The sequence below is a fragment of the Bos indicus genome, chromosome 5 (genome assembly GCF_029378745.1).
Source record: "Bos indicus isolate NIAB-ARS_2022 breed Sahiwal x Tharparkar chromosome 5, NIAB-ARS_B.indTharparkar_mat_pri_1.0, whole genome shotgun sequence".
Taxonomy (NCBI): Eukaryota; Metazoa; Chordata; class Mammalia; order Artiodactyla; family Bovidae; genus Bos; species Bos indicus.
Genome location: NC_091764.1, coordinates 94,195,135 through 94,221,548, shown reverse-complemented (window position 1 = coordinate 94,221,548; position 26,414 = coordinate 94,195,135). Strand labels below are relative to the sequence as shown.

The window sequence follows — 26,414 nt, the reverse complement described above, 5'->3', positions numbered from 1 at the left end:
ATCTTGGAATGAGTCATTTTTACCACAGCCAAAATTCTGTAGCTCTGAATGATGTAAAAAGAAAAGAATTTCAACTTGAGAAAATGCTATTGGTTCCTACAGTTGATAACAACGATAGCAAATATATACAGCGTTTTCTGCTTGCCAGGCACTGTACTAAGCATTTCACATGTAGTAGCTCACTAAATTCTTATATCAAGCCTATGAGATATTTCCATTATACAGATAAGCAAAATGAGGGACACACAGGTAAAGTAATTTGTTCAGGAACACTCATCTAATAAATGGTAGAACTGGATTTCAACCAGGATGGCTGGCTCCAGAGTCTTTGCTCTTCACCCCAGTACTAATCTCATTCTCTATGGGTAAACAGTAACAAAAGGCCACACAGATCCCATAAAAGCAAATGTCTTTCTAAACACATGTGATATGTTTCAGGAGTCCTCAACTTCTTTGTCGTATTGAATTCTATTTTATATTTGAAGTTTAAAAAAAACAGTATTTATAGCTGGGACAACAGAAGGAAGACAATGGAAGTTTGAGAAAGATCACTAAGAAATTACATAAGGGCTATTGGTTAAACTGTAATGCTACCCCAGAAGTTCAAGAGCTGTAAGGAAGAAGTCCCGCTGTCAGCCCATGATCAACAGAATATCATGAAGATCAACAAACACATCACACATCATTAGATGGGGAAATCTACCTAAGGTACTTAGGTCTCCATAGAAAGCACTGAATACATTTCATCTGTAGTTCTAAATTGTATGACAGCCCGTAGACATTATGGCTTTGGTAGATTCCACAAAAATTATTTTTAGAATAATCCTTATGCATTTATCTCTACTTCATTCCCAATAATATAAACAAGTCATAGGTTCAAACTGTGGCTTTAAACATGTCATTTGCAAAAGTAGTCAGAAATGTATTTATACCCCCATTAAATATACGAACATACCATAGAGAGCCTTTGCACTTGTTCGTGAACTGTGATCTCTGTCCATGGAAAAGGTGGCTGATGATCCGTAGCCACTGTAATAAAAAAATTAAAAAAGGTAAGTGTGATGAGTTAAAGTCCAAACGAAGCAATAAAAAGTCCCAACTACAAATGCAAATTCCAGTGTGCCACAATCACCATGTGTTTTTAGAAAAGTATGTAGAGTTTATACAGCTGGTTATGTCTAGAAATAGACTATCGGATCCTGACCCAACACAGATTCTCTCGAATGCCAAGTCAGAACCACAGCCAAGGGACTTGCCCTGGTGGTCCAGTGGTTAAGAATTTGTGTTCAAAATGCACAGGGTACAGGTTTGATCCCTGGTAGAGGAGCTAAGATCCCACATACCTTGTGAACAACAAAAAAAGACCAAAACATAAAAACAAGCAGTATTGTAACAAATTCAATACAGACTCAAAAAAAAAAAAAAACAGCCATGGAGATTCAATAAGGTTGAAGCTAGCTTAGAAAAATTTAAGTTTACCATACTAAATTGAGTTTTGAGTGATCCAATTATAAAAAGTTCTCAGTCATTCAAACTATAGCAAAATAGACACTATTGTTTTCACAAATGCTTAAAGAGAAGTTAACAAAAATAACACTTTATCATTAAATCTGACTAGCTATACCCTACTTCCAATTTACTGTTATGTGAAGTAAACATTATTTATATTTTTAAAATTTACTCAGTAAACATTTATTAAGCCCTAAAATCTAGAAACTCAATATTCAGAAAACTAAGATCATGGCATCTTGTCCCATCACTTCATGGCAAATAGATGGGGAAACAGTGACAGACTTTATTTTTTCAGGCTCAAAAATCACTGCAGATGGTGAGTGCAGCCATGAAATTAAAAGACGCTTGCTCCTTGGAAGGAAAGTTATGACCAACCTAGACAGCATATTAAAAAGCAGAGACATCACTTTAACAACAAAGGTCCATCTAGTCAAAGCTATGGTTTTTCCAGTAGTCATGTATGGATATGAGAGTTGGACTGTAAAGAAAGCTGAGCACTGAAGAACTGATGCTTCTGAACTGTGGTGTTGAAGAAGACTCTTGAGAGTCCCTTGGACTGCAAGGAGATCCAACCAGTCAATCCCAAAGGAAATCCGTCCTGAATATTTATTGGAAGGACTGATGTTAAAGCTGAAATTCCAATACTTTTGCTACCTCATGCGAAGAACTGACTCATCTGAAAAGACCCTGATGTTGGGAAAGATGGAGGGCAAGAGGAGAAGGGGATGACAGAGGATGAGATGGTTGGATGGCATCACCAGCTCAATGGACATGAGTTTGAGTAAACTCCGGGAGTTGGTGATGGACAGGGAGGTCTGGAATGTTGCAGTCCATGGGTTGCAAAGAGTCAGACACAACTGAGCAACTGAACTGAACTGAAAATCTAGAAAAATGAGGAGTAAGGTGGGTAGCTTCCCTGGTGGCTCAGTGGTAAAGAATCTGCCTGCCAATGCAGAAGACAAAGGTTCGATCCCTGTGTTGGGAAGATCCTTAGGAGAAGGAAATGGTAACCCACTCTAACATTCTTGCCTGGAGAATCCCATGGACAGAAGATCCTGGTGGGCTGCAGTCCATGGGGTCACAAAAGAGTCAGACAGGACTTAGCAACTAAACAACAAACGTGGGGGTAGGGAGTGTATTGTTAATACAACAAGTAAAATGGTTACTATAGAATGTGATATCTGGGTAAAACTAATAGATAAAACATCAAAAAAATACTAAGTTTCTGTAAGTATGCTCAAGAAGACTTGACTAGCATTTAAGCAGAATCTAAAAGAATGGAAGGCAGCTCCAGAAGCAGGTAAGAATTAAGTGAGGAAAAAGCATGTAGATCTTGCTCAAGAACAGCATGGCTGCTGAAGGAATAAGCATCTAATGGGATGTACAGAGATGAATGGCTCAAGAAGCAAGGAAGGCAAATAGAGAGCTTAAGAATTAAATTTCTATTCTCTTTATAGAGGGCGGAAACATGATCCAAACTACTTTTTAAGAAAGATAATCCAGGAATTAATGGCAAGGTAACCAGATGGAAAGACTGAAGGCAAGAGGAGGAGTGTGGCAGAGGATGAGATGGTTGGATAGCATCACTGATACAACGGATATGGATTTGAGCAAACTCTGGGAGATTGTGAAGGACAGGGAGGCCTGGTGTGCTGCAGTCCATGGGGTCATCAAGAGTCAGACATGACTTAGCAACTGAACAAAACCAGATGGAAAGGGGCTGTAAAAATTCAAGCAGGAGATAAAGCCCACAAATAAAGTTAGAAGAGAAGGAACAGTTTGGGATAGAAATAAGAATTCCTTAATAGAAGAAATTATAGTAAATTCATGATTAAATGGATATTTATTATAAGAAAAAGGAAAAAATAAAGCTGTGGTAAAACTTTCTGACTTGAATAAACTGATGGACAAGATAAAGATGACACCTGACATACTCCCCTGGTGTCTCTTACTGACCAGCACTAAATGTATTGGCAATCATCTTTGTAAAAAGATAAGGTGAAGCCATGTGAACAGGCTAGCCCTGAAAAATGTGAATAACCGAGCTATGAAAGACAGTGAACTCTAAATCAGAATGACCAATATAAAATAACAACAATATTAACCACAGTATAAAAGGCAATGGCCACTTAAGTCAGTGTACTGATTTCAAATTATATCTAAAGCCACAGGAACTGGCCTTTTTTTTATTTTACACAATGGAAAATATCTTGAGAGACTGGACTAGATGACATTTAACTTTCCTCAAGTGCAAATATTTTACAAATAACAAAAATTGAATGCTCCAGAGAAAGTAAAAGCTATGAAATAAAGTACATATTCAACTATGAAACCATTAATACATAAATTACCAGAACAAAACGTCTTCAATTAGATCACTGTCATTGGGGTTGATTACTTAACCATCTTTTTTCTTTTGAGACACAGTAAACTTTTAACATTAACATATCTTAGTGTTACAAAGAAATTATTTATTGAGGAATGAACTACATAAATAAGTGAAACAGATCTTTTTGCTTAAAATATAAAACAATTAAAACCACCAAAACAAATTAAAATAAGCAAGAAATTAAATATAAAATTTCCAACTTACTTCATTTGAGATGGATTCATTCCAAAACCACTGGGATGACTGGAAATATGACCATTCATCGTGATTTTAATGCTTGTGTTCTGAAAAGAGAAAGGTTCATGGACTGAAGGCAGTAAAAAGGTTGAGACATCTCAGCTTTAAAGTTATTCATTCAACAAAATACATGTCACTTCCAGGATGACGCTAGAAATATAAATATCTCCACCCTTTGAAAGCTCAGGCTCCAGAATTACATATGGACATACAAACAAAGATTAAATTGCCATTTAAAAATTGTTTTCCTAATATTTATTTACTTATTTAGCTGCCCCGGGTCTTAGTTGCACCATGTGGGATCTTTGGTTGCAGCACATGGGATCTAGCTCCCTGATCAGGGATCAAACCCCAGGTGAGTAAAAGAAAAATTGTAAATATAGTTCTGAACCCTCAAACTAGATAAACATAATTCTATATTTTACTCAATTTTATGAAATGTTATTTTAGTATTTCATTATGAAAGTAATATAAACTCATTATATTAAAAAAAAAAACTTGAAAAATACAGAAAAGCACAAAATACAAAATAGACTGAGGGGAAAAGTATCACCCAACCCCATCATTTAAAGATAACCATTTAACAGTCCTGTCAGTTTCTTCCAGTCTTTTTTTTTTTTCTGTATCTAGCTTTTCTTCCTTCCTTCTTTCCTTCCTTCCATATTCTTTATTCCTTCTTTCAAAGCATATCTGACCACATCCTATCCATACACTTGGATACACCTTTTTTTCAAGAAGGTATTCATTTATATATTCCTTTTACTTTTTATAAGAAAAGCAACTTTTAAAATTAATACCAGATACTTCTCTTCAGAAACCATTTTTAATCTGTTTCATAAACTGAATAAATTTCCTTCAAATAAGATGAGTGCAAATAAGTAAAACTTCCTTATTGCCATATCCAATGGCCTTTTCTTTTTCTCCTAGACAGCATTCCTACACCTGAGTTATTTCTATTCACCCCTAAATACTTGGCCCTTCCTGGTTTCTGTGGCACTAAACTATTTTGGCTCTCGTCTTACATGTCTGACTTTTGTATGCATTACATTACTATGTTGCTTCAATAACTGAGAGGAAGGTGGGATGGATCCCAGCTTTATTATGAGACAAAGGCAAACAGAATAGAAACATTAACAACTACTGTGTGAGTTACATGTCAGGTACTATGATGAATACTGGGACTCCTAAGGAGATCAAAAGATCAAAAGAGACTATTGGGCCAATAGTCTAATAGGAAAAACATACACGTAGTAAGTAAATTCAATATTTTAAATTGTTGTTACTATTACAAAGGGAAAATTCAGGGCCAATTGGGGGGGTATATGATTTATGGGAACTTAAACAGGGAGGGCACAGAAAGTCTATAATAATATTCAAGGCCTAGTAACTTCAAATTAACTCTTTCCCATTCTTCAGATCTCAGTTCAATCACCATGTCCTTGGGGAAGCATTTACTGACTTCTGTGAATAGATAAAAGCCCACTATCAGATACAATCAGCACTATACACAATTTTTCCAAGTATTTACCACAGTTGTAACTTCTCATTTGTTTAAATTAATTCCTGATTCTTCATTAGACTTTAAGCTCCATGAGGGCAGAGACTTATCCGATGACTGCTGTTTCTTAAGCATTAAGAATGGTACCAGGAACAGGCTGGGTGTTCATTAGATATTAATTCAAAGAAAGAAGGATGGACAGGAAGTCTACATCCTACTCTTCAAAGAGTCTACTGTATTCTTATGGAGACAAAACCAATCCATATGAAACACACAGTAGATAGGTCCCAAGGTATAAGGCTCTATTTTAAATCTATTCGAGGTTCTGAGACAGGAAAAGCAAGGCAAACGCCATAATTTTTGGAAGGGTTGGGATTTGACCTAATTCTTAAAGAATGGGTAAGATTTATAAAGGTCCTCAAAACACTCAAGTTTAATTCAACATTTTCTGAGAGTCTTGTCCATATTTATTTACAGCTTAGAAGCAAATTTCTAAATTAAGGAACAAAGAAATATTGACCTTTAACCTAGGTAAATAGTGCACCCATAAAATTACATTTATACTGTATTACTGTCTCTGTTTTTATTACTGTTGTTGATTTTCCTTTGATTTATACTTATACACAATCAGTGCACAGAGGTAAACCAGTTCTCTAGAGAAAAACAGAACCCTGATTTGTAATACTTCCTGACTTGCATTGTATAAATATTCCCACTATGGCTCATTCCAAGCTAGCAATGGTTTAACAGCACCTTACGCAATCCTGAATATTTCACAGTTGGTTCTCATAAGCCTATAGGATCAAGAGAGAGCATACCACTGTTACATTCTAGAATTTGGGCCAGGACAGAGGCCTGAGATAACATTATGGTGTCTCTGTGCAGTGTGTGGGTGTGTGTTCAGTCACTCAGTAGTGTCCAATTCTTAGTGACCCTATGGACTGTAGCCCACCAGGCTCCTCTGTCCATGGGATTTCCCAGGCAATAAAAATGGAGCAGATTGCCATTTCCTCCTCCAGAGGATCTTCTGGACCCAGGGATCAAACCTGCATCTCCTGCATCTCCTTCACTGTAGGTGGATTCTTTACTGCTGAGCCACCAGGGAGCTAAAGGTTAGGACAGAGGCTTTCACAAAAGCCTAGAACTTTAACACCATTTCTGGCACTAACTAGCCTAAGCAAGTCAATTAAGCCTCTTTATTTTTTCATCAGTAAAATAGAGGCAATTTGGTCTCTCTAGCTCACAGGGCTCAGAGAAGGCAATGGCACCCCACTCCAGTACTCTTGCCTGGAAAATCCCATGCCATAGTCCATGGCCATAGTCCATGGGGTCGCTAAGAGTCGGACACGACTAAGCTACTTCACTTTCACTTTTCACTTTCATGCATTGGAGAAGGAAATGGCAACCCACTCCAGTGTTCTTGCCTGGAGAATCCCAGGGACGGGGGAGCCTGGTGGGCTGCCGTCTATGGGGTCGCACAGAGTTGGACACTACTGAAGCGACTTAGCAGCAGCAGCAGCTCACAGGGCTAACAAAAGATCAAATGAGATAGATGTACAAGTTTCTCCTAAAGGTAAAAAAAAAAAAAATACTCCTTTAAAACAAGCTGGTTCATTTAATACATAAATTAAACCCCCAGGGTTTATAGTGATTTTGGTCTAGTTTGCATTTTAAAACCACAGCAGGTGGTTTTAGTGAAAAGCGATAGCCACAGCTCATCTTTTTCATGTTTAATTCTTCATGACAGTCAAATAAATGCGTGGTTTGTGTTTTGTTTTAAAACAGTGATTTGTCAGAATGAGACACTTGAAAAAGGAATAGAAAATGTTGATTTGCTAAACTGAATTTTAAATATAGAAACTTTCCTCTTTAGCAACCATAGTGTCATTTGTCACAGATGCTCATATAGCATTGTGGAGGCTTTCAGATATTTAAACAAAGCAATACAGGGCACTCTTTGCAAAGGAAACAATTACAAATGTTTGTTTTCCCTTAGGCTTTTGAAAGATATATCCTATTTATACTTATATGGACCATATATATGCTGAGTCCTCAGTTGCTTCAGTTATGTCTGACTCTTTGCGACCCCACAGACTATAGCCCACCAGGCTCCTCTGCCCATGGAATTCTCCAGACAAGAATACTGCAATGGGAAGCCATGTCCTCCTCCAGGGAATATTCCTGACCCAGGGACTGAACCTGCATTTCAGGCAGATTACCGCTGAGCCACTGGGGAAACCATATATATGGTTTATATACATACATGCATATATATATATATATATACACATACACACACACACACATATATATACACATACATGCATACAAATATATATATACACACACATATATAAACCTTATGTAGATATTTATCTGTACATAAGTCAAGTTGGCTTTATGAAGCACTGCTGTTAATAAAGCTAGTGGATGTGATGAGATTCCAGCAGAACTATTCAAATCTCTAAAGGATGATGCCATCAAGGTTTTGCATTCATTATGTCAGAAAATCTGGAAGATCCAGCAGTGGCCACAGGACTGGAAAAGGTCTATCCTCATCCTAATTCCCAAAAAGAGTAGTACCAAAAAATATGCTAACCATTGGACAAATGCACTCATCTCCCATGTTAGTAAAATCATGCTTAAAATCTTGCATGCTAGGCTTCAGGCTTCAGTATTATGCGAACCAGGAACTTCCAAATGTCCAAGCTGGGTTTAGAAAAGGTAGAGGAACTAGAGATCAAATTGCCAACATTCACTGGATTATAGAGAAAGCAAAGGAATTTCAGAAAAACATCAATCTCTGTTTCATCAGCTACACTCAAGCCTTTGACTATGTGGATCATGACAAACTGTGGAAAGCTCTTAAGAGAGACTGGAATACCAGACTATCTTACTGTCTCCTGAGAAACTTGTACTCAGATCAGAAAGCAAAAGTTAGAACCCTGTATGGAACAACAGACTGGTTTAAGATTGAGCAAGCAGTATGACGGGGCTGTCTGCTGTCACCCTGTTTGTTTAATCTATACGCTGAGCACATCATGAGAAATGCCAGGCTGGTCTTCTATGAAGACCTATAAGACCTTCTAGAACTAACACCCAAAAAAGATATCCTTTTCATTATAGACGACTGGAATGCAAAAGTAGGAAGTCAAGAAATACCTGGAGTAATGGACAAACTTGGCCTTGGAGTACAAAATGAAGCAGAGAAAAGGCTAACAGAATTTTGCCAAGAGAACGCACTGGTTATAGTAAACACCCTCTTCCAACAACACACTAGAAGACTCTACACATGGACATCACCTGATGGTCAATACTGAAATCAGACTGATTATATTCTTTGCAGCCAAAGATGGAGTAGCTCTATACAATCAGCAAAAAAAAAAAAAGACCAGGTGTTGACTGTAGCTCAGATCATGAACTCCTTATTGCCAGATTCACACTGAAATTGAAGAAAGTAGGGAAAACCACTAGATCATTCAGATATGACCTAAATCAAACTCCTTAGGATTATACAGCGGAAGTGACAAATACATTCAAGGGATGAGATCTGATAGACAGACTGCCTGAAAAACTATGGACGGAGGATCACGATATTGTACAGGAGGCAGTGATCAAGACCATTCCCAAGAAAATGAAATGCAAAAAGGAAAAATGGTTGTCTGAGGCCTTACAAATAGCTGAGAAAAGAAGAAAAGCTAAAGGCAAAGGAGAAAAGGAAAGATATACGCATTTGAATGCAGAATTCCAAAGAATAGCAAGGAGAGATAAGAACGCTTTCCTCAATGATCAATGCCAAGAAATAGAGGAAAACAATAGAATGGGAAAGACCAGAGATCTCTTCAAGAAAATCAGAGATACAAAGGAACATTTCATGTAAAGATGGGCACAATAAAGGACAGAAATGGCGTGGACCTAACAGAAGCAGAAGATATTAAGAAGAGGTGACAAGAATACACAGAACTATACAAGAAAGATCTTCATGACCCAGATAACCACAATGGTGTGATCACTCACCTAGAGCCAGACATCCCAGAATGTAAACTCAAGTAGGCCTTAGGAAACATTACTATGAACAAATCTAGAGGAGGTGATGGAATTCCACTAGAGCTATTTCAAATCCTAAAAGATGATGCTGTGAAAGTGCTGCACTCGATATGCCAGCAAATTTGGAAAACTCAGCAGTGGCCACAGGACTGGAAAAGGTCAGTTTTCTTTCCAATCCCCAAAGAAAGGCAATGCCAAAGAATGTTCAAACTACCATACAACTGCACTCATCTCTCATGCTAGCAAAGTAATGCTCAAAATTCTCCAAGCCAAGTTTCAACAGTATGTGAAATGTGAACTTCCAGATGTTCAAGCTGGATTTAGAAAAGGTAGAAGAACCAGAAATCAAATTGCCAACATCCACTGGATCACAGAAAAAACAAAGTTCCAGAAAAACATCTACTTCTGCTTTATTGACTATGCCAAAGCCTTTGACTGTGTGGATCACAACAAACTGGAAAATTCTTCAAGAGATGGGAATACCAGACCACCTGACCTGCCTCCTCAGAAATCTGTATGCAGGTTAAGAAGCAACAGTCAGAATTGGACATGGAACAACAGACTGGTTCCAAATTGGGAAAGGAATACGTCAAGGCTTTATATTGTCACCCTGCTTATTTAACTTCCATTCAGAATACACCATGCGAAATGCTGGGCTAGATGAAGCACAAGGTGGAATCAAGACTGTCGGGAGAAATATCAATAACCTCAGATATGCAGATGATACCACCCTTATGGAAGAAAGCAAAGAAGAACTAAAAAGCTTCTTGATGAAAGTGAAAGAGGAGAGTGAAAAAGTTGGTTCAAAACTCAACATTCAGAAAACTAAGATCAAGGCATCCTGTTCCATCACGTCATGGCAAATAGATGGGGAAACAACGGAAACAGTGACAGACTTTAATTTTGGGGGGCTCCAGAATCACTGCAGACGTTGACTACAGCCATGAAATTAAAAGATGCTTGCTCCTTGGAAGAAAAGCTATGGCCAACCTAGACAGTATATTAAAAAGCAGAGACATTACTTTGCCAACAAAGATCCATCTAGTCAAAGCTATGGTTTTTCCAGTAGTCATGTATGGATGTGGGTGTTGGACTACAAAGAAAGCTGAGCACTGAAGAATTGATACTTTTGAACTGTGGTGTTGGAGAAGATTCTTGAGAGTCCCTTGGACAGCAAGGAGATCCAACCAGTCAATTCTTAAGGAAATCAGTCCTGAGTATTCATGGGAAGGACTGATGTTGAAGCTGAAACTCCAATACTTTGGCTACCTGATGGGATGAACTGACTCATCTGAAAAGACCCTGATGCTGGGAAAGATTGAGGGCAGGAGGAGAAGGGGATGACCGAGGATGAGATGGCTGGACGGCATCACCGACTCGATGGACATGAGTTTGGGTGAACTCCAGGAGTTGGTGATGGACAGGGAGGCCTGGCATGCTGCACAAAGAGTCGCAAAGAGTCGGACATGACTGAGCGACTGAACTTAACTGAACTGAAAGCAACTATAGTCCCATAAAATTTTTGAAAAAATATAATAAAAGAGTTCCCAAATCCATGGATCTGGGACTCAGATCTCTGAAGAGAGCAGGTCAGGCAGTTGGAACTGGAATTCCTGAACAGGAACATGGAAGTTGCTACTGGGAATATGGGGAAGAGAGAGTGGTTGGATCAGATCTTGAACAATTTCTGAGCAAGGTTTCCATGAAATTTCACAAGTGGTATGAGGAATTTAAAGTGAAATCTGTATATATTTATTTATGTATGAGTTTTCCTTTTTACATGTACCCTCCCTATACAGGCTTGATAAAACCTTTCATCAGAATGTGTACCTTCCACATTATATTATCTCTATGACTAATAGTGGACTTACAGTCTTATATACTGGTTGCTACAATAAACTGACTTTCTGTTTTGTTTTGTTTGTGTTTCCATCACTCTGCTGCTAAGTTGCTTCAGTCGTGTCCGACTCTGTGTGACCCCATAGATGGAAGCCCACTAGGCTCCCCTGTCCCTGGGATTCTCCAGGCAAAAACACTGGAGTGGGTTGCCATTTCCTTCTCCAATGCATGAAAGTGAAAAGTGAAAGTGAAGTCGCTCAGTCATCCCCGACTCTTAGCGACCCCATGGACTGCAGCCTACCAGGCTCCTCTGTCCATGGGATTTTCCAGGCAAGAGTACTGGAGTGGGGTGCCATTCCATCACTCTAGGAGACAGATTTAAAAAGATATTGCTGATATTTATGTCAAAGAGTGTTCTACTTATGTTTTCCTCCAGGAGTTTTATAGTGCCTCATTTTACATTTAGGTTGTTAACTACCTTTGAGTTTACTGTTGTGTATGGTGTCAGAGAATGTTTCAATTTCATTCTTTTACATGTAGCTGTCCAGTTTTCCCAGCACCACTTATTGAAGAGACTGTCTTTTCTCCATTGTATATTCTTGCCTCCTTTGTTGTACTGAATTCATATTAGATGCATGGGTTTATTTCTGGGTTTTCTAACCTATCGTTCTATTGATTCATATGTCTGTTTTTGTGCCAGTACCATATGGTTTGGATGACTGTAACTTTGTACTATAGTCTGAAGCAAGTTACCCTGATTCTTCCAATTCATCTTTCTCAAGATTGCTTTGGCTATTTGAGGTCTTCTGTATTTCCACACATATTAAAAAATTTTTTGTTCTAGTTCTGTGAAAAAGGCCACAACAAATTGACTTTTAAAGGGGCATATACTTTATCAGTGGAAATTTTTGACTCAAAAGTACCCTGTGATGTAATTAATCAGCTAAAGTAGATTCTAGTGCCTCCTCACCACCTGCCACCCTTTGAAAGAGACTTATTTAGTCCACTGAATACACTTGAAGTCTTATTAAGACAGCAGCCTTTTATTAAAACTACAGTATTTTGAAATAAAATTTTAAATTTCTGAATCATATTAGGTTTACAGAAAAATTATGAAGATAGCACAGAAAATTCTTGAATTCCCCATTCCCTTGTTAATATCTTATATTAATATGGTATATTTGTCACAATGAATCAGTATCAACATTTTTTATTAGCTAAAGTCAATACTTTATTCAGAGTTCCTTCATCTTTTTACCTTTTTTTTTTTTTCTTTTCTGGAATCCTATCCACAATACCACATTACATTTAGTCCCCATGACTCATTAAGCTCCTCTAGAGTGTGAACATTTCTCAAAGTTTCCATGCTTTTGATGACTGAAAGGGCTGGAATAATAGATTATCACAAATCAGGTAACTTAAAACAACATAAATTTATTCTCTCATAGTTCTGGAGGTGAGAAGTCCAAAATCAAGGTGTCAACAGAGCTAAGTTCTCTGTGAAAGTTATAGGGAAGAATTCTTCCTTGCTCCTCTAGCTTCTGATGGTTGCTGCTAACCTTTGGTTTTCCTTGGCTTGTAGATGCATCACTTCAGTCTCTGTCTCTGCCTCTATATGACCTCTGCTTGCTGTGTCTCTGAGTCCAAATTCCCTTCTTTTCATAGGGACACCAGTCAGTGGATTAGTGTTCACCCCAATCCAGTATGATCTCATGGTAACTTGGTTTATCAACAAAGACCCTATCTGAATGAGGGGTTCACAAACAAACTAAATTGGTTCAGCTACTACGGAGAACAGTAAGGAGATTTCTTAAAAAACTAAAAACAGAGCTACCACATGATCCAGTGATCCCAATCCTGGGAATATATCCAGAGAAAACCATAATGTGAAAACATCCATAGACCCCAGTGTTCACTTCAGCACTATTTACAGTAGCTAAGACATGGAAGCAGCCTAAATGTCCATCAATAGATGAACAGATAAATAAGATGTAGTGTATTAAAAAAATGTATATATATAGTAGAATATTACTCTGCCATAAAAAGAGTTAAATAATGCCATTTGCAGCAACATGGACGGACCTAGAGATTATCACACTAGAAGTAAGCCAGACAAAGACAAAATATCATATGACATTGCTTATATGTGGAATCTAAAAAAAGTGATACAGATGAATTTATAAAACAAAACAGACCCACAAACATAATAAATTAATGTTTACTCAAGGGGAGAGGGGAAAGGGATAAATTAGGAGTTTGGGATTAACATAAACACACTATGCATGCATGCTCAGTCACTTCAGTCTTGTCCAATTCTCTGTGACCCTATAGACTGTAGCCCACCAGGCTCCTCTGTCCATGGGATTCTTCAGGCAAAAATACTGGAATGGGTTGCATGCCCTCCTCCAGATGGTCTTTCCAACCCAGGAATCAAATAGCATAAACACACTACTGCTGCTTCTGCTGCTGCTGCTAAGTCACTTCAGTTGTGTCCGGCTCTGTGCGACCCCAAAGACGGCAGCCCACCAGGCTTCCCCATCCCCGGGACTCTCCAGGCAAGAACAGTGGAGTGGGTTGCCATTTCCTTCTCCAATGCATGAAAGTGAAAAGTGAAAGTGAAGTCGCTCAGTCGTGTCCAACTCCTAGCAACCCCATGGACTGCAGCCTACCAGGCTCCTCCGTCCATGGGATTTTCCAGGCAAGAGAACTGGAGTGGGGTGCCAATAAACACACTACTGTATATAAAACAGAAAACCAACAAAGTCATACTGCAAACACAGGGAACTATACTCAATATTTTATAATAACCTATATGGGAAAAGAATACATATAACTGAATCACTTTGCTGTATATCTGAAACTAATGCAACATTATAAAATCAACCATACTTCAACGTAAAAGAATTTTAAATTAAAAATAAACAAATGAGGTCACACTAGTATGTACAGGGCAGTAGGACATGAACATTTCCTTTGGGGGGACACAATTCAACCTGCAATGATGACCTTGGCAGTTTTCTGAGGAGTGCTGCACTTTGCTATTCTGTAGGATGTCTCTCTATAGGGGTTTGACTGATTTTTTTGTCATGGTTAGAATGGAGTTATAGATTTTGGAAGAAAGACATAGAGACGTGTGCCATTCTCATCACACCATACCAAGACTAGTACATGCTGCTACCCTGACTCAACATGGTTTATGCTGACCTTGGCAGCATTTGTCAGGTCTCCCCATGATAAAGTGACTTTCCTCACCACCATTACACAAGCCCTCTTGAGAAGGAGGTCAGTATGTATAGAACACTCTTAAGGGGTGGACAGTGATGCTCCATCTCCTTGAGGAAGAACTATCAACACAAATTATTATGAAGTATTCTACATAGAGACTTGTGTGTATTTCCCACCATTACTTTATTTATTCTATTTTTTTTTAAAATATTAAACCGGTAAGATGGAAACACAAAAAAGAAGTTTAGATTCACCAAATAAAAAGCCCTGATGATTCATTCCCTATAAAACTCCTATTTCAAGTGGTCCAGAGAAGATCTGAGTTAAGCTTCAGTTGTGCTGGGTAAAGAATACTGCTAGAGGGGAGGAGCCAAGATGGCGGAGGAGTAGGATGGGGAGAACACTTTCTCCCCCACAAATTAATCAAAAGAGCATTTAAACGTTGAGTAAATTCCACAAAACAACTTCTGAATGCCGGCAGAGGACATCAGGCACCCAGAAAAGAATACTGCTAAAGAGAGAAAAGAACTAGAAAACAAAACCAAGAAAGCTACTAAAATCAGGGCATGAGAGAGATTATAGCCCTTAGCAAAAACCCCTGGCTACCACCAGCAAAAGATGATCAGAATTTTAAAAAGTAAACATTATTTAAGACGTTCCAATCTTCCCAGAAGTAAAGAGTTATTGGGCACGGATTCTCAGAAGAGGCGGGAAAATACTCACTGGGGACATTTTCTCTCAGGGTACAAATAAAAATACAGATTTTTCTTCTGTCAATTGATTCCTCAACTGAGCAGAATTCAGAGAACATTTTGGAAAAAGAAGTCAAGAAGACCATCTCACCCACCCCACCTGCCACCTCCCCCAATAATTTTTTTTTCAAATTTCTTCTTCTTGTACATCAGCCTTGAGGGTTACTATTCACTGATATTGTACGAACCTCGGTAGAAGGTTTCCAAAATTAAACTTGGTGCCATTGACTAATACAAAACAAAAGCCATGAGGAAATCAGGACTTCATATAATATATGATATATCTTAATTGCTAAACGTCCTTTTCCCATGGTAGTGCCCTATACTAAATTAATGCAGGTCAACATATCTTTTAACAAAGGCAAACAAAGAGTTATCTGGGCCTGATGTAACCCAGCTGGGTGGAGAGAAAGACAAAAAAAAAAAAGTTCTAAATTATCCTTAGTGAAATCGAAACTCCTGAATTCAAATTTCATTATGATGTATTAAATGGTCCCTAAAAATAGTAAATCATAAAACCTTACAGGTACAATGAGAAGAGCTCTGACCCACAGATGAGACATAACATTTTAATATTTAACTACCCTTTGCCAAGATTACCTTCCTCAGCATTACCTAGAGCAAAGGATGTTAAACAATAAACAGAACATGGCAGGCAATTAGCTCTAAATTTTCAGTACAGCTCCTTAAGAGAGCCCATGGTTTACAAACTAGACAACATAATTTTAGAAATGGTCACAACCCACAAAATGGGAAATGCCACCTTTAAGCAAATGCTGTGCTGAATTCATCCCACTTTTCCAAAACATAAATACATAGGTTTTAGAAGTTATTAGGTTATTAGAAGTAAAAATGTTTAAGTTGAACACTTATCAGGATTGATACAGGACTTTAGGGAAAAAAAAGTACAAGTGAAGATCAGATCAGCTTACTGATATATTATAATGCACACGGTCACATCACCCCCACTCTGCTTCTCAGATACATTATTAAAAGATGCTACTTCCCATCTTATTTCATCTTTCCCTGTCTGCCATATCACTCAAACATTAATTTGATAAGAAGACATGGAAGTCTCACATCTTATCAAAGACTATTCATTATTTCAATTTGTTTGATCTGTTTTAGCAAGACACAGTTTTACAGATCCAAATATCAGCATAATGGTTACACGGGGGCAGGTATTTCACTCTGATAGAAGACCCTGTGTACTGCTCTAGGTATCAGAGCATATCCACTTAAACGTACATAACTTTGTAAGCCCATGGCAAGTTCATGACTAGGCAGATAAGATAAAACTCTCAAACCATTCTGAACTTTTTCTTATTCCTATTATTCAATACAGCTTAATATTTTGTTGACAAATACAAAAATGCACTCCTTTCAAAATACTATTTTTCATTTATCCTCAGAAACAGAAGCAGTCCTAATATGCTGTTAGAAAGTGATGCAACAGAAAATAGTCAAAACAAAAAATGTCAATTCCAGTGATCACCTGCATTTGGCTGAATGTGAAAATAACTGCTCAATAGTAGGTACTCCTGCTAAGAAAATAACCCTTGGCACCCCATCAAACTCACAGAATATCCAACACTAACAAAGCCTTCCTTGAAAATGTGTCCATCTTACAGAGATGGGGAAATTTTAGAGGGGGGGAAAAAACGAAGGAAAAGGCATATTTAGGAAATGAGCACATTACAGGTAATGCAAAGCACAGTAAAGAGTTCAAGAGAGCTAGATTAGGGGTGAGTCTACAGAACAAAACCTCCCTCAAAGGACTAAATCAAAGAAGGCAAGATAAAGGCCTTTAGAAATGTATGGTACAGTGCGGGAGAGACATGAAAAGGATCATTTATGATACAATGTGGCAAGCAGAGCGCAGAAGACTAGGTGAGCCCCTCCTATTGAGAAGGGGAGGGCATTCAGATCCTAAAAGCCTTCCGGTCTTCAGTTCGTGATGTATGAACCAGGTAAACCACAAGAGAAAAGGGAAGAGTGAAGGTAAGAGTCAGCTTCATACAGTTAGGAAACCACCAGAATATTGCTGCAGAATAACTTGAAGAGGGAAGGCGTAAGGCGGAATGAAGCTGGAGATACGATGAGAATGAGCACCACAGAAGGCAAAGTTACATGTACATCTATTTGGTTAGACCCAAGTTCAGTTCGCGGAGAAGGCAATGGCACCCCACTCCAGTACTCCTGCCCGGAAAATCCCATGGACGGAGGAGCCTGGTAGGCTGCAGTCCATGGGGTCACACAGAGTCGGACATGACTGAGCGACTTCACTTTCACTTTTCACTTTCATGCATTGGAGAAGGAAATGGCAACCCACTCCAGTGTTCTTGCCTGGGGAATCCCAGGGACGGGGGAGCCTGGTGGGCTGCCGTCTATGGGGTCACACAGAGTCGGACATGACTGCAGTGACTTAGCAGCAGCAGCAGCAGCAAGTTCAGTTCATCGTGTCTGTGCAATTGCCACTAACAGTACACCGGGGTTAAATTTCCTTTTTTGTACACTCTTTTCTCTTCATTAATAATTATCTTACCCTTGGCCCTTAGTTCTCCTATGTACTTTTATTAGTTTCATTCCTTTACTCTCCACCATAAGTGGTGGTCTCCTTTCAGCACATTTAAACACCATCTAGACTATCCTTTTCCTCTTTCTGTGGGCATTTCTCTCTGATCTCTATATATTCCTACCATGATCAGAACTGATGACTCTCTAAGCCTCCAGCAGGCTTTCATCGTGGTACCCAAATTCAACATCTTCCCCTTCATTAGCCTCATCTTTCTCCTATCTTAGATCCTTGTTTCCTGGATCCCAACTTTCCCACTTTCTTAAAGTTGTTTTTTTTTTTTTTTTAAATCTTGGAAAAGCACATACTTCTGGAACTTTCTGAGAAAGAGTATGATGAGAAAGGTAATTTCTGAAGCTTTATGTAACTGTAAATGTGTTTAGTCTGCTTTCATAGATGATCAATAGTTTGTCTCAGTTTCAAATTTCATACTGCAAATTATTTTTGCCCTGTAATTTTGAAGGCATTATTCTTGTGTCTTCACTGTTTTTCCTGAGATGACAAGGGTCATTCTCAGTATTCTATAAGGGCCTATTTTTTTTTTCTTTCTGCAAGTTCTGGAATTTGGCGATCTTCAGATTTTCTCCCCTGATGTTTTCATGAATACATCAGTGTAGGAGTGTTTTTTACAATTTAATATATTAGAAATTCAATAAGCCTTTTAAATTTGAAAATCATTTTCCTTAAATTCTAGTAAATTTTGAGTTATTTCTTGCACAGTTTCTTCACTACATTTTTAAAAATTTTCTTTAGAAAAAAAAAAGCTTATTATTCAGAATAGGACCTCTTGGATGGAGTCTCTAATTTTCTTGTCTATTCGCTTTTGTTTTCCATTTCCTGTTAGTTTGTTCTACTTTTTGAGTGGCTTCCTCAACTTTATCTTCAAAATACATTTTAATTTCTCATTGTCCTTCATCAATTTTTAATTTTCAGGAGTACATTTTCATACCCTACATGTTTCTTTCCTTAAAGCACCTCTTCTTATTTCCTAATTGCAGTGTATTCTTTGATATTTCTGAGAATATTAACAACAGTATTTTAAACTTTTATTCGCCCTTGTCTTTGTTTCTGTCAATTTCCTTGTTTAATCTAGGTTTGTTTTGGTCTTCGGATTTCTTCAAATGTCTGGTGATCACTGGTTGTTCCTCACCTTAAAGATGGAGCACTAAAAAGCTGACTGCCAAGTCTGTGTCAATGGGTGGGTCTTGTTAACAGGTGGGCTTCAATGCAGAGTGATCTGGCTGGGCTGTTCCACTTGGAGACCCCAACTATTAATACCTATAAGTCCTCTGCACAAATGGATCAGAGTCTTCAAAGAAGCATCTTCTGGTTTCATATCTATAGAATACATATCTGACTTCCAAAATTTGGGGGAGGAACTGAAATACCCTGAGGGTGTCTCACTACTTATTAAGTATTGCACTTAGTCCTCTACCCTCCATCTGTGCCTTGGTGTCTCCCACTCAAGAGTTCTCCACTTCACACTCTCCAGGGAGTAAACTTCTAGTCCTACTGGACAGTAGGGAGGCACCTGGGGTCCAAGTTCTCTTGAAACACACTGCCACCTCTTCCTCCTGTTTTCACCTTACCCTCACTGCTGAGCCTTTCTGATGTGAACCTCAATGTCTCTCCCTAGAGGCTAGGGTTTCAGTTTCTCAGGATGTGTAGGCTAGTTACAATCATTTCTGGATTTTCCAGGGTCCCTTGGGCTTACCAAGTTTCTGCATTTTTAAAATCGCTTCACTGTCATCTTTTTTGGAAGAAGCGGAATAAATGTAGTGCTTAATCTGCTTCTGGGAAATAGACGGGGAAACAGTGGAAACAGTGTCAGACTTTATTTTGGGGGGCTCCAAAATCACTGCAGATGGTGACTGCAGCCATGAAATTAAAGGACGCTTACTCCTTAGAAGGAAAGTTATGACCAACCTAGATAGCATATTCAAAAGCAGACATATTACTTTGTAAACAAAGGTCCGTCTAGTCAAGGCTATGGTTTTTCCAGTGGTCATGTATGGATGTGACTGACAGTTGGACTGTGAAGAAAGCTGAGTGCCAAAGAATTGATGCTTTTGAACTGCAGTGTTGGAGAAGACTCTTGAGAGTCCCTTGGACTGCAAGGAGATCCAACCAGTCCATCCTAAAGATCAGTCCTGGGTGTTCCTTAGAAGGACTGATGTTGAAGCTGAAACTCCAATACCTTGGCCACCTCATGCGAAGAGTTGATTCATTGGAAAAGACTCTGATGCTGGGAGGGATTGGGGGCAGGAGGAAAAAGGGACGACAGGGGATGAGATGGCTGGATGGCATCACTGACTCGATGGACATGAGTCTGGGTAAACTCTGGGAGTTGGTGATGGACCGGGAGGCCTGGTGTGCTGCAATTCATGGGGTCGCAAAGAGTCGGACATGACTGAGCGACTGAACTGAACTGAATCTGCTTCTCTAATGTATTGTTTAAAATCAAAAATGTCATCTTTATTACTATTAAGTTGTACCTAAGAACACAGCTTGTATATAAAATTAGATAGCTCATGGAAATTTGCTATATAATGTAGCAAGTTCAAATCAGGTGCTCTGTGACAACCTCAAGGGGTGGGATGGGTTAAGAGGCAGGAGGGAGATTCAAGAGGGAGGGGAGATAAGTATACCTATGGCTGATACATGTTGATGTATGGCAGAAACTGAAACAATATGGTAAAGCAATTGTCCTTCAATTAAAAAGAAATTTAAAAAAATTTTTAAAGGAACATGGCTTGACTTGTGGTTTCTTACCATATCCTAAAATGTGTTTTCTCCCTTTTTAAAATTTTTTATTATTTTTTCTATTATTTTTCAAATTCTTTTCTTATTTAGGATATTACATATCTAATATATTTTCATGGCCTAAAAATGGACAGATATCTGTTAATGAAAAACTTAGGAGAAAAATTCAAGTCACCTCTAATATGAACTTGAGAAGTTAAGGTGGCTACGAAATATGAGTACAAGTTTATACTAAAAATAAAAGTACCATAAAAGTCAGAGTAAAAGCACACACACACACAAAAATGAAGGTAATTCACTTTACAAAAAGTCAGCTGATATTTTGGTAGTATACAATTAACTGCCTGTTATTTTCGTAGCAACAAATGCTATTTTCAATTTCCAGGAAAGAAACATTATAATATGTAAAAGTGAGGCAATATCTCTAGCTAAATCAGGTATTATTGTTAACGAAAAATGCTGTAACTATTTTTCCAGAAATTAAATCATAGCACAACAGAGTTAGGTTTCTAAATGAAACCTGAAATTTATCCTTAAGTAAATAACCATTAATTTACTCATTTTAATTAAACAGATTTTTAAATAGTTTTTCCCAAAGAGATGCCTTTTAAAATAAATGTATCTGGGAGCAAATTCTTTGTGAGCTCCCCTCAAACAAGTCAAGAGATATCTGTGCATTCATTTTAAAATTCAAGTTGCCTATAAAAAAATAGAGTGAAGCTTTCTTTTCTTCAGAGATTAGATATTTTTATAGTCATAAAAATTAAAGGAAGAAAATTTAAGTCCCATGGGAAAAATTTTTAAATCAAGGCTATGAAATTTCATACTTAAAAGACAGTAAACATAACCTTTGACTATAGACAGTACTACTTTTAAAAAACATCTGCCAAATTATAACAAAATGGACATTTTCAAAAACAGACATATATCTGTTTACTATTGTAAAAAAAATAATGCTCATTTATTAAGCACTTTAGGATGTCAGCCACTGTGCCAGGCACTATTTGTACATTATCTTACTAAATTCTTACCACCTTATGAGGTTATAAGAGTTTTATTATCCCTATTTTAATAGGAAATCTGGGACCTACAAAAGTTACAAGTAAAGGTAACTCGGCCATGACAGCTGTGTGCCACCACTAAGAATTGACTGCCAGTCATACTTTTAACCACTGTTGTACACTTTCATTTAACTAATGACAAATCTGGTATTTTGAAGCTGGCTGGGGCTACGTCAACACTCATGAATTAAAAGCCAAAATGACCTTTTAAATAATTACTCAAACAAGATTCATCCAATGTTTTTCGGCACAAGTCAATAACAGTACTCATTCATGCATTTGCTCCTTCACATGGATTTACTAATAACCATTCCATAGTTCCTGGTGCTCAAGATAAACACTGTTAAATAAAACTTCCAGCATTGATGAAAAAGAACAATATCATCACCATTCAGTGTAGTAGCTGGGCACAAGTATTAAACACCTGAAGTGTAGCTAGTACTACTGAAGGTGAAGGTGAAGGTGAAGTCGTTCAGTCGTGTCCAACTCTTTGCGACCCCATGGACTGTAGCCTACCAGGCTCCTCTGTCCACGGGATTCTCCAGGCAAGAATACTGGAGTGGGTTACCATTTCCTTCTCCAGGGGATCTTCCCAACCCAGGGATAGAACCCAGGTCTCCCGCATTGGAGGCAGATGCTTTAACCTCTGAGCCACCTTTTAATTTTACTAAATTTAATTTAGTGGTGCTTCTTCATGTGGTGCTTATAATCTAGTGGGAAAGCCAGAATGAAATAAGTAAAGTAACAAATATAGTAATATATCATTTGTTAATTACTTAGAAGAAAAAGAACAGAAAAGGTGGAGGACAGAGGAGGCCGGTGTGCAACAGTCCCTGGGATCATGAACAGTCAGACATGACTGAGCAACTGAACAACAACTTATAAATCTATAAAGTCAGATTGAGTCAAACCTAGCTACAAAATTCTGACAAGGATGGGACTGAGAGATTCATTCTGAAAATGTTATTTCAGGATTTCATCACTTAAAACCTAGGATAATTAGTGTAACTTTAAAACAAAGAATTTATGCATGTTTTTGAAAGTGCTTTCAGTGTTTCAAAAGCGATGAACAGAAACAATGCCCTGTTGGCAAATACATGCAAAAATAACTCTGAATGATAATGTTGTTTTTTTTTTTAACCCTATTCCAGGTAACAATCTGAATTTAAACTAAACAAAATAAAAGATAATAGGAAAGAAGAATTGAAAAAACTAAAGTAGGAAATTAAAAGACACTTGCTCCTTGGAAGGAAAGCTATGACAAACCTAGACAGCATATTAAAAAGCAGATATATCACTTTGCCAGCAAAGGTCTGTATAGTCAAAGCTATAGTTTTCCCAGTAGTTGTGTACAGATGTGAGAGTTGGACCATAAAGAAGGCTGAGCACCGAAGAATTGATGCTTCTGAATTGTGGTGCTGGAGAAGATTCTTGAGAGTCCCTTGGACAGCAGGAGATCAAAGCTGTAAATCCTAAAGGAAACCAACCCTAAATACTCATTGGAAGGACTAATGCTAAAGTGGAAGCTCCAATACTTCAGGCACCTGATGCGAAGAGTTGACTCATTAGAAAAAAAAAAAAAAAAAAAAACCCTGATGCTGGGAAAGATCGAAGGCAAAAGGAGAAGAGGGCAGCAGAGGATGAGATGGATGGCATCACTTGCTCAATGAAAATGAATCTGTGCAAACTCCAGGACACAGTGGGCTTCCCTGGTGGCTCAACTGGTAAAGAATCCGCCTGCAATGTGGGAGACCTGGGTTCAATCCCTGGGTTGGGAAGATCCCCTGGAGAAGGGAAAGGCTACCCACTCCAGTATTCTGGCCTGGAGAATTCCATGGACTGTATAGTCCATGGGGTCACAAGGAGTCGGACACAACGGAGCAACTTTCACTTTCCGGGACATAGGGTAGGACAGGGAAGGCTGGCATGCCACAGTTTATGGAGTCACAGAGTTGGACACGAATTAGAAACTGAACAACAAAGGCAGTAAAATCTACAAAATGGTAACTGAAAGTACTTCAAATTTAAGAGCCCAGGAAATGAGAGAGAAACAAATGCACTATTATTACTACTTGGCCAGAAATGGAAGTTTTTATAGCGACATGTCCACTACTGGGCCACAGTCAATTTATAAATCAAAAAACAAAAATATTTTCCAGGTATTAAATTCTGGATTTGAGCACTTGGAACAGAAATAGAGCAAACACAACTCTCCAGTGAATTAATAAGTGAAAAAAGGTGTTTGGGTCAGCCTGGGAAGGGAGAATCACTTCAGGCTGTCATGTTCCTGGATCACATTGTGTGGATTTTTGTTTGTGAGGTGAAGATAGATCTGTTTGGGGAAGCAGGCTATTTGAGGTCTAAAGGAAGTAGAAATTTGAAGAGGGAATTATCACAAGGCTGGTAATGCCACATTTGCATTTCTTTCTTTCCATTCCCATAGTTTCCAACTCTGAGCAACTGGGAAATGGGCCCACAGGCTGAGGGAGTTAGAAAAAATGGGGAGGAGCATGACTGGATGTCATTAAAAGGCAGCACTCATAACAAGCACAAGTTTATTTTAATATTTCTAAATAGCCCCCAAATTGATTCCAGCTCTTTAGTAAATAAAGTTGATATTGTTTAGCTAGCATAATTGCTGTTCCCCTGTTTAAGCCAAATGATTTTATAGGTCAATGCACTAAGAGAACTAAACTGCTACTGTAATAGTAGTGATGGAACAAAGAGGAAGAGAAGCGGCGGCAGCAGCACTAACAGTCTGAGAGCATGATGTGCCAGTCACAACTCTGAGCGCTTTGTATCTATTTACTTTCTTTTCATTGTCACTTCAAACTTACAAGGTAGGGACCATTACTATGCTCGCAGTACTCATGAGTTAGGCTAGGTTCAGTTCAGTTCAGTTCAGTCGCTCAGTCGTGTCCAACTCTTTGCGACCCCATGAATCGCAGCACGCCAGGCCTCCCTGTCCATCACCAACTCCTGGAGTTCACTCAGACTCACATCCATCGAGTCGGTGATGCCATCCAGCCATCTCATCCTCTCTCATCCCCTTCTCCTCCTGCCCCCAATCCCTCCCAGCATCAGAGTCTTTTCCAATGAGTCAACTCTTCGCATGAGGTGGCCAAAGTACTGGAGTTTCAGCTTTAGCATCATTCCTTCCAAAGAACACCCAGGACCGATCTCCTTCAGAATGGACTGGTTGGATCACCTTGCAGTCTAAGGGACTCTCAAGAGTCTTCTCCAACACCACAGTTTAAAAGCATCAATTCTTCCTCGCTCAGCTTTCTCCAACAGAGTTAAATAACATGCCAATGTCACTAAGTAGTTATCTAAATAGGAATCTTTAAAAAAAGCAGGAAGTAGGAATCTAAAAAAATACATACAAATGAACTTATTTATAAAACAGAAACAGACTCACAGACCTAGACAAACTTATGGTTCCCAAAGGGGAAAGGGTAGCAAGGGATAAACTGGGAATTTGGGATTAACAGGTACATACTGCTATACATAAACTACATAGCCAACAAGGACCTACTATACAGCACAGGGAATGTTATTCAGTATCTTGTAATAACCTGTAACAGAAAACAATCTGAAAAAGAAGAAATATATATATATATATAATATATATTATATATACAATATATACAAATGTATAACTGAAACACTTTGCTGTACATCTGAAACACTATAAATCAACTATGCTTCAATTAAAAAAAATTTTTAAGTTAATAAGCAGTAGACACAGAATAAATTCAGCCACTCTACGACAGAGAGGAAAATAATGGTCAGAGGGTTGTTTTTCACCTGAATTCACATAGCATCTAAATAGAATTAAAGTGATTATTTTTTCTTTTGCTATAAATTTATTGCAAATGAGTTGTGTACATTTGTATAGAAAAGAACAGTCTAGTTTACTTATAAAGAAGAAAGAAAAGGTCTGGATTCTGGATATTCACAAAGTAGAGGCAGGAGATAGTTAGGACTATTAGAAATCGTATCAAGACAAAGGCAAAGACAGTACCAGGATAAAAACAATGGACCCTAGAACTTCAATAGGATCACAAAATTCTAAAAGGGCATGACATCACCTTGATTTCTGTTTAGCAAAGTCTATGCCTATTGTGGGCTTCCCTAGTTGCTCAGATGGTAAAGCATCCTCCTGCAATGAAGGAGACCTGGGTTCGATCCCTGAGTCGAGAAGACCCCCTAGAGAAGGAAATGGCAACATACTCCAGGATCCTTGCCTGGAAAATCCCATGGACAGAAGAGCCTGGCAGGCTACAGTCCATGGGGTTGCAAAGAGTTGAACACAACTGAGAAACTAACACACACACACACACACACACACCTATTACAGAGTCTTTCTCTGAGAACATAGTCCCACCTGCATAACTGCAATCAATAAAGCCAGAATTGACCTTTACATCCAACTTTGAAGCAATGTATGTTTTTATAAACATGGGGACATAAGAATTAATATGAAAGATAGATACCAAAAAGTGCCCCCCAAAAA

At 38.3% G+C, this 26,414-nt stretch overlaps 1 protein-coding gene across 8 annotated transcripts in view; it reads right to left on the bottom strand.

Moving 5' to 3' along the window:
- Window positions 1–26,414, bottom strand: part of EPS8 (EGFR pathway substrate 8, signaling adaptor) — a 197,509-nt gene that overhangs the window by 72,491 nt on the left and 98,604 nt on the right. For 7 of the 8 annotated variants that reach the window (XM_070790023.1, XM_019961499.2, XM_070790025.1 and 4 more), the window contains 2 exons: window positions 4,106–4,185; window positions 956–1,029 (listed from right to left, as the gene is read on the bottom strand). The exons of the other annotated variant lie outside the window; for it this stretch is intronic. In XM_070790023.1, coding sequence (XP_070646124.1) covers window positions 956–1,029; window positions 4,106–4,164 — 133 coding nt within the window. In that variant the 5' untranslated portion in view covers window positions 4,165–4,185. The remainder of the gene's footprint in view (window positions 1–955; window positions 1,030–4,105; window positions 4,186–26,414) is intronic. 8 annotated transcript variants of the gene reach the window in all.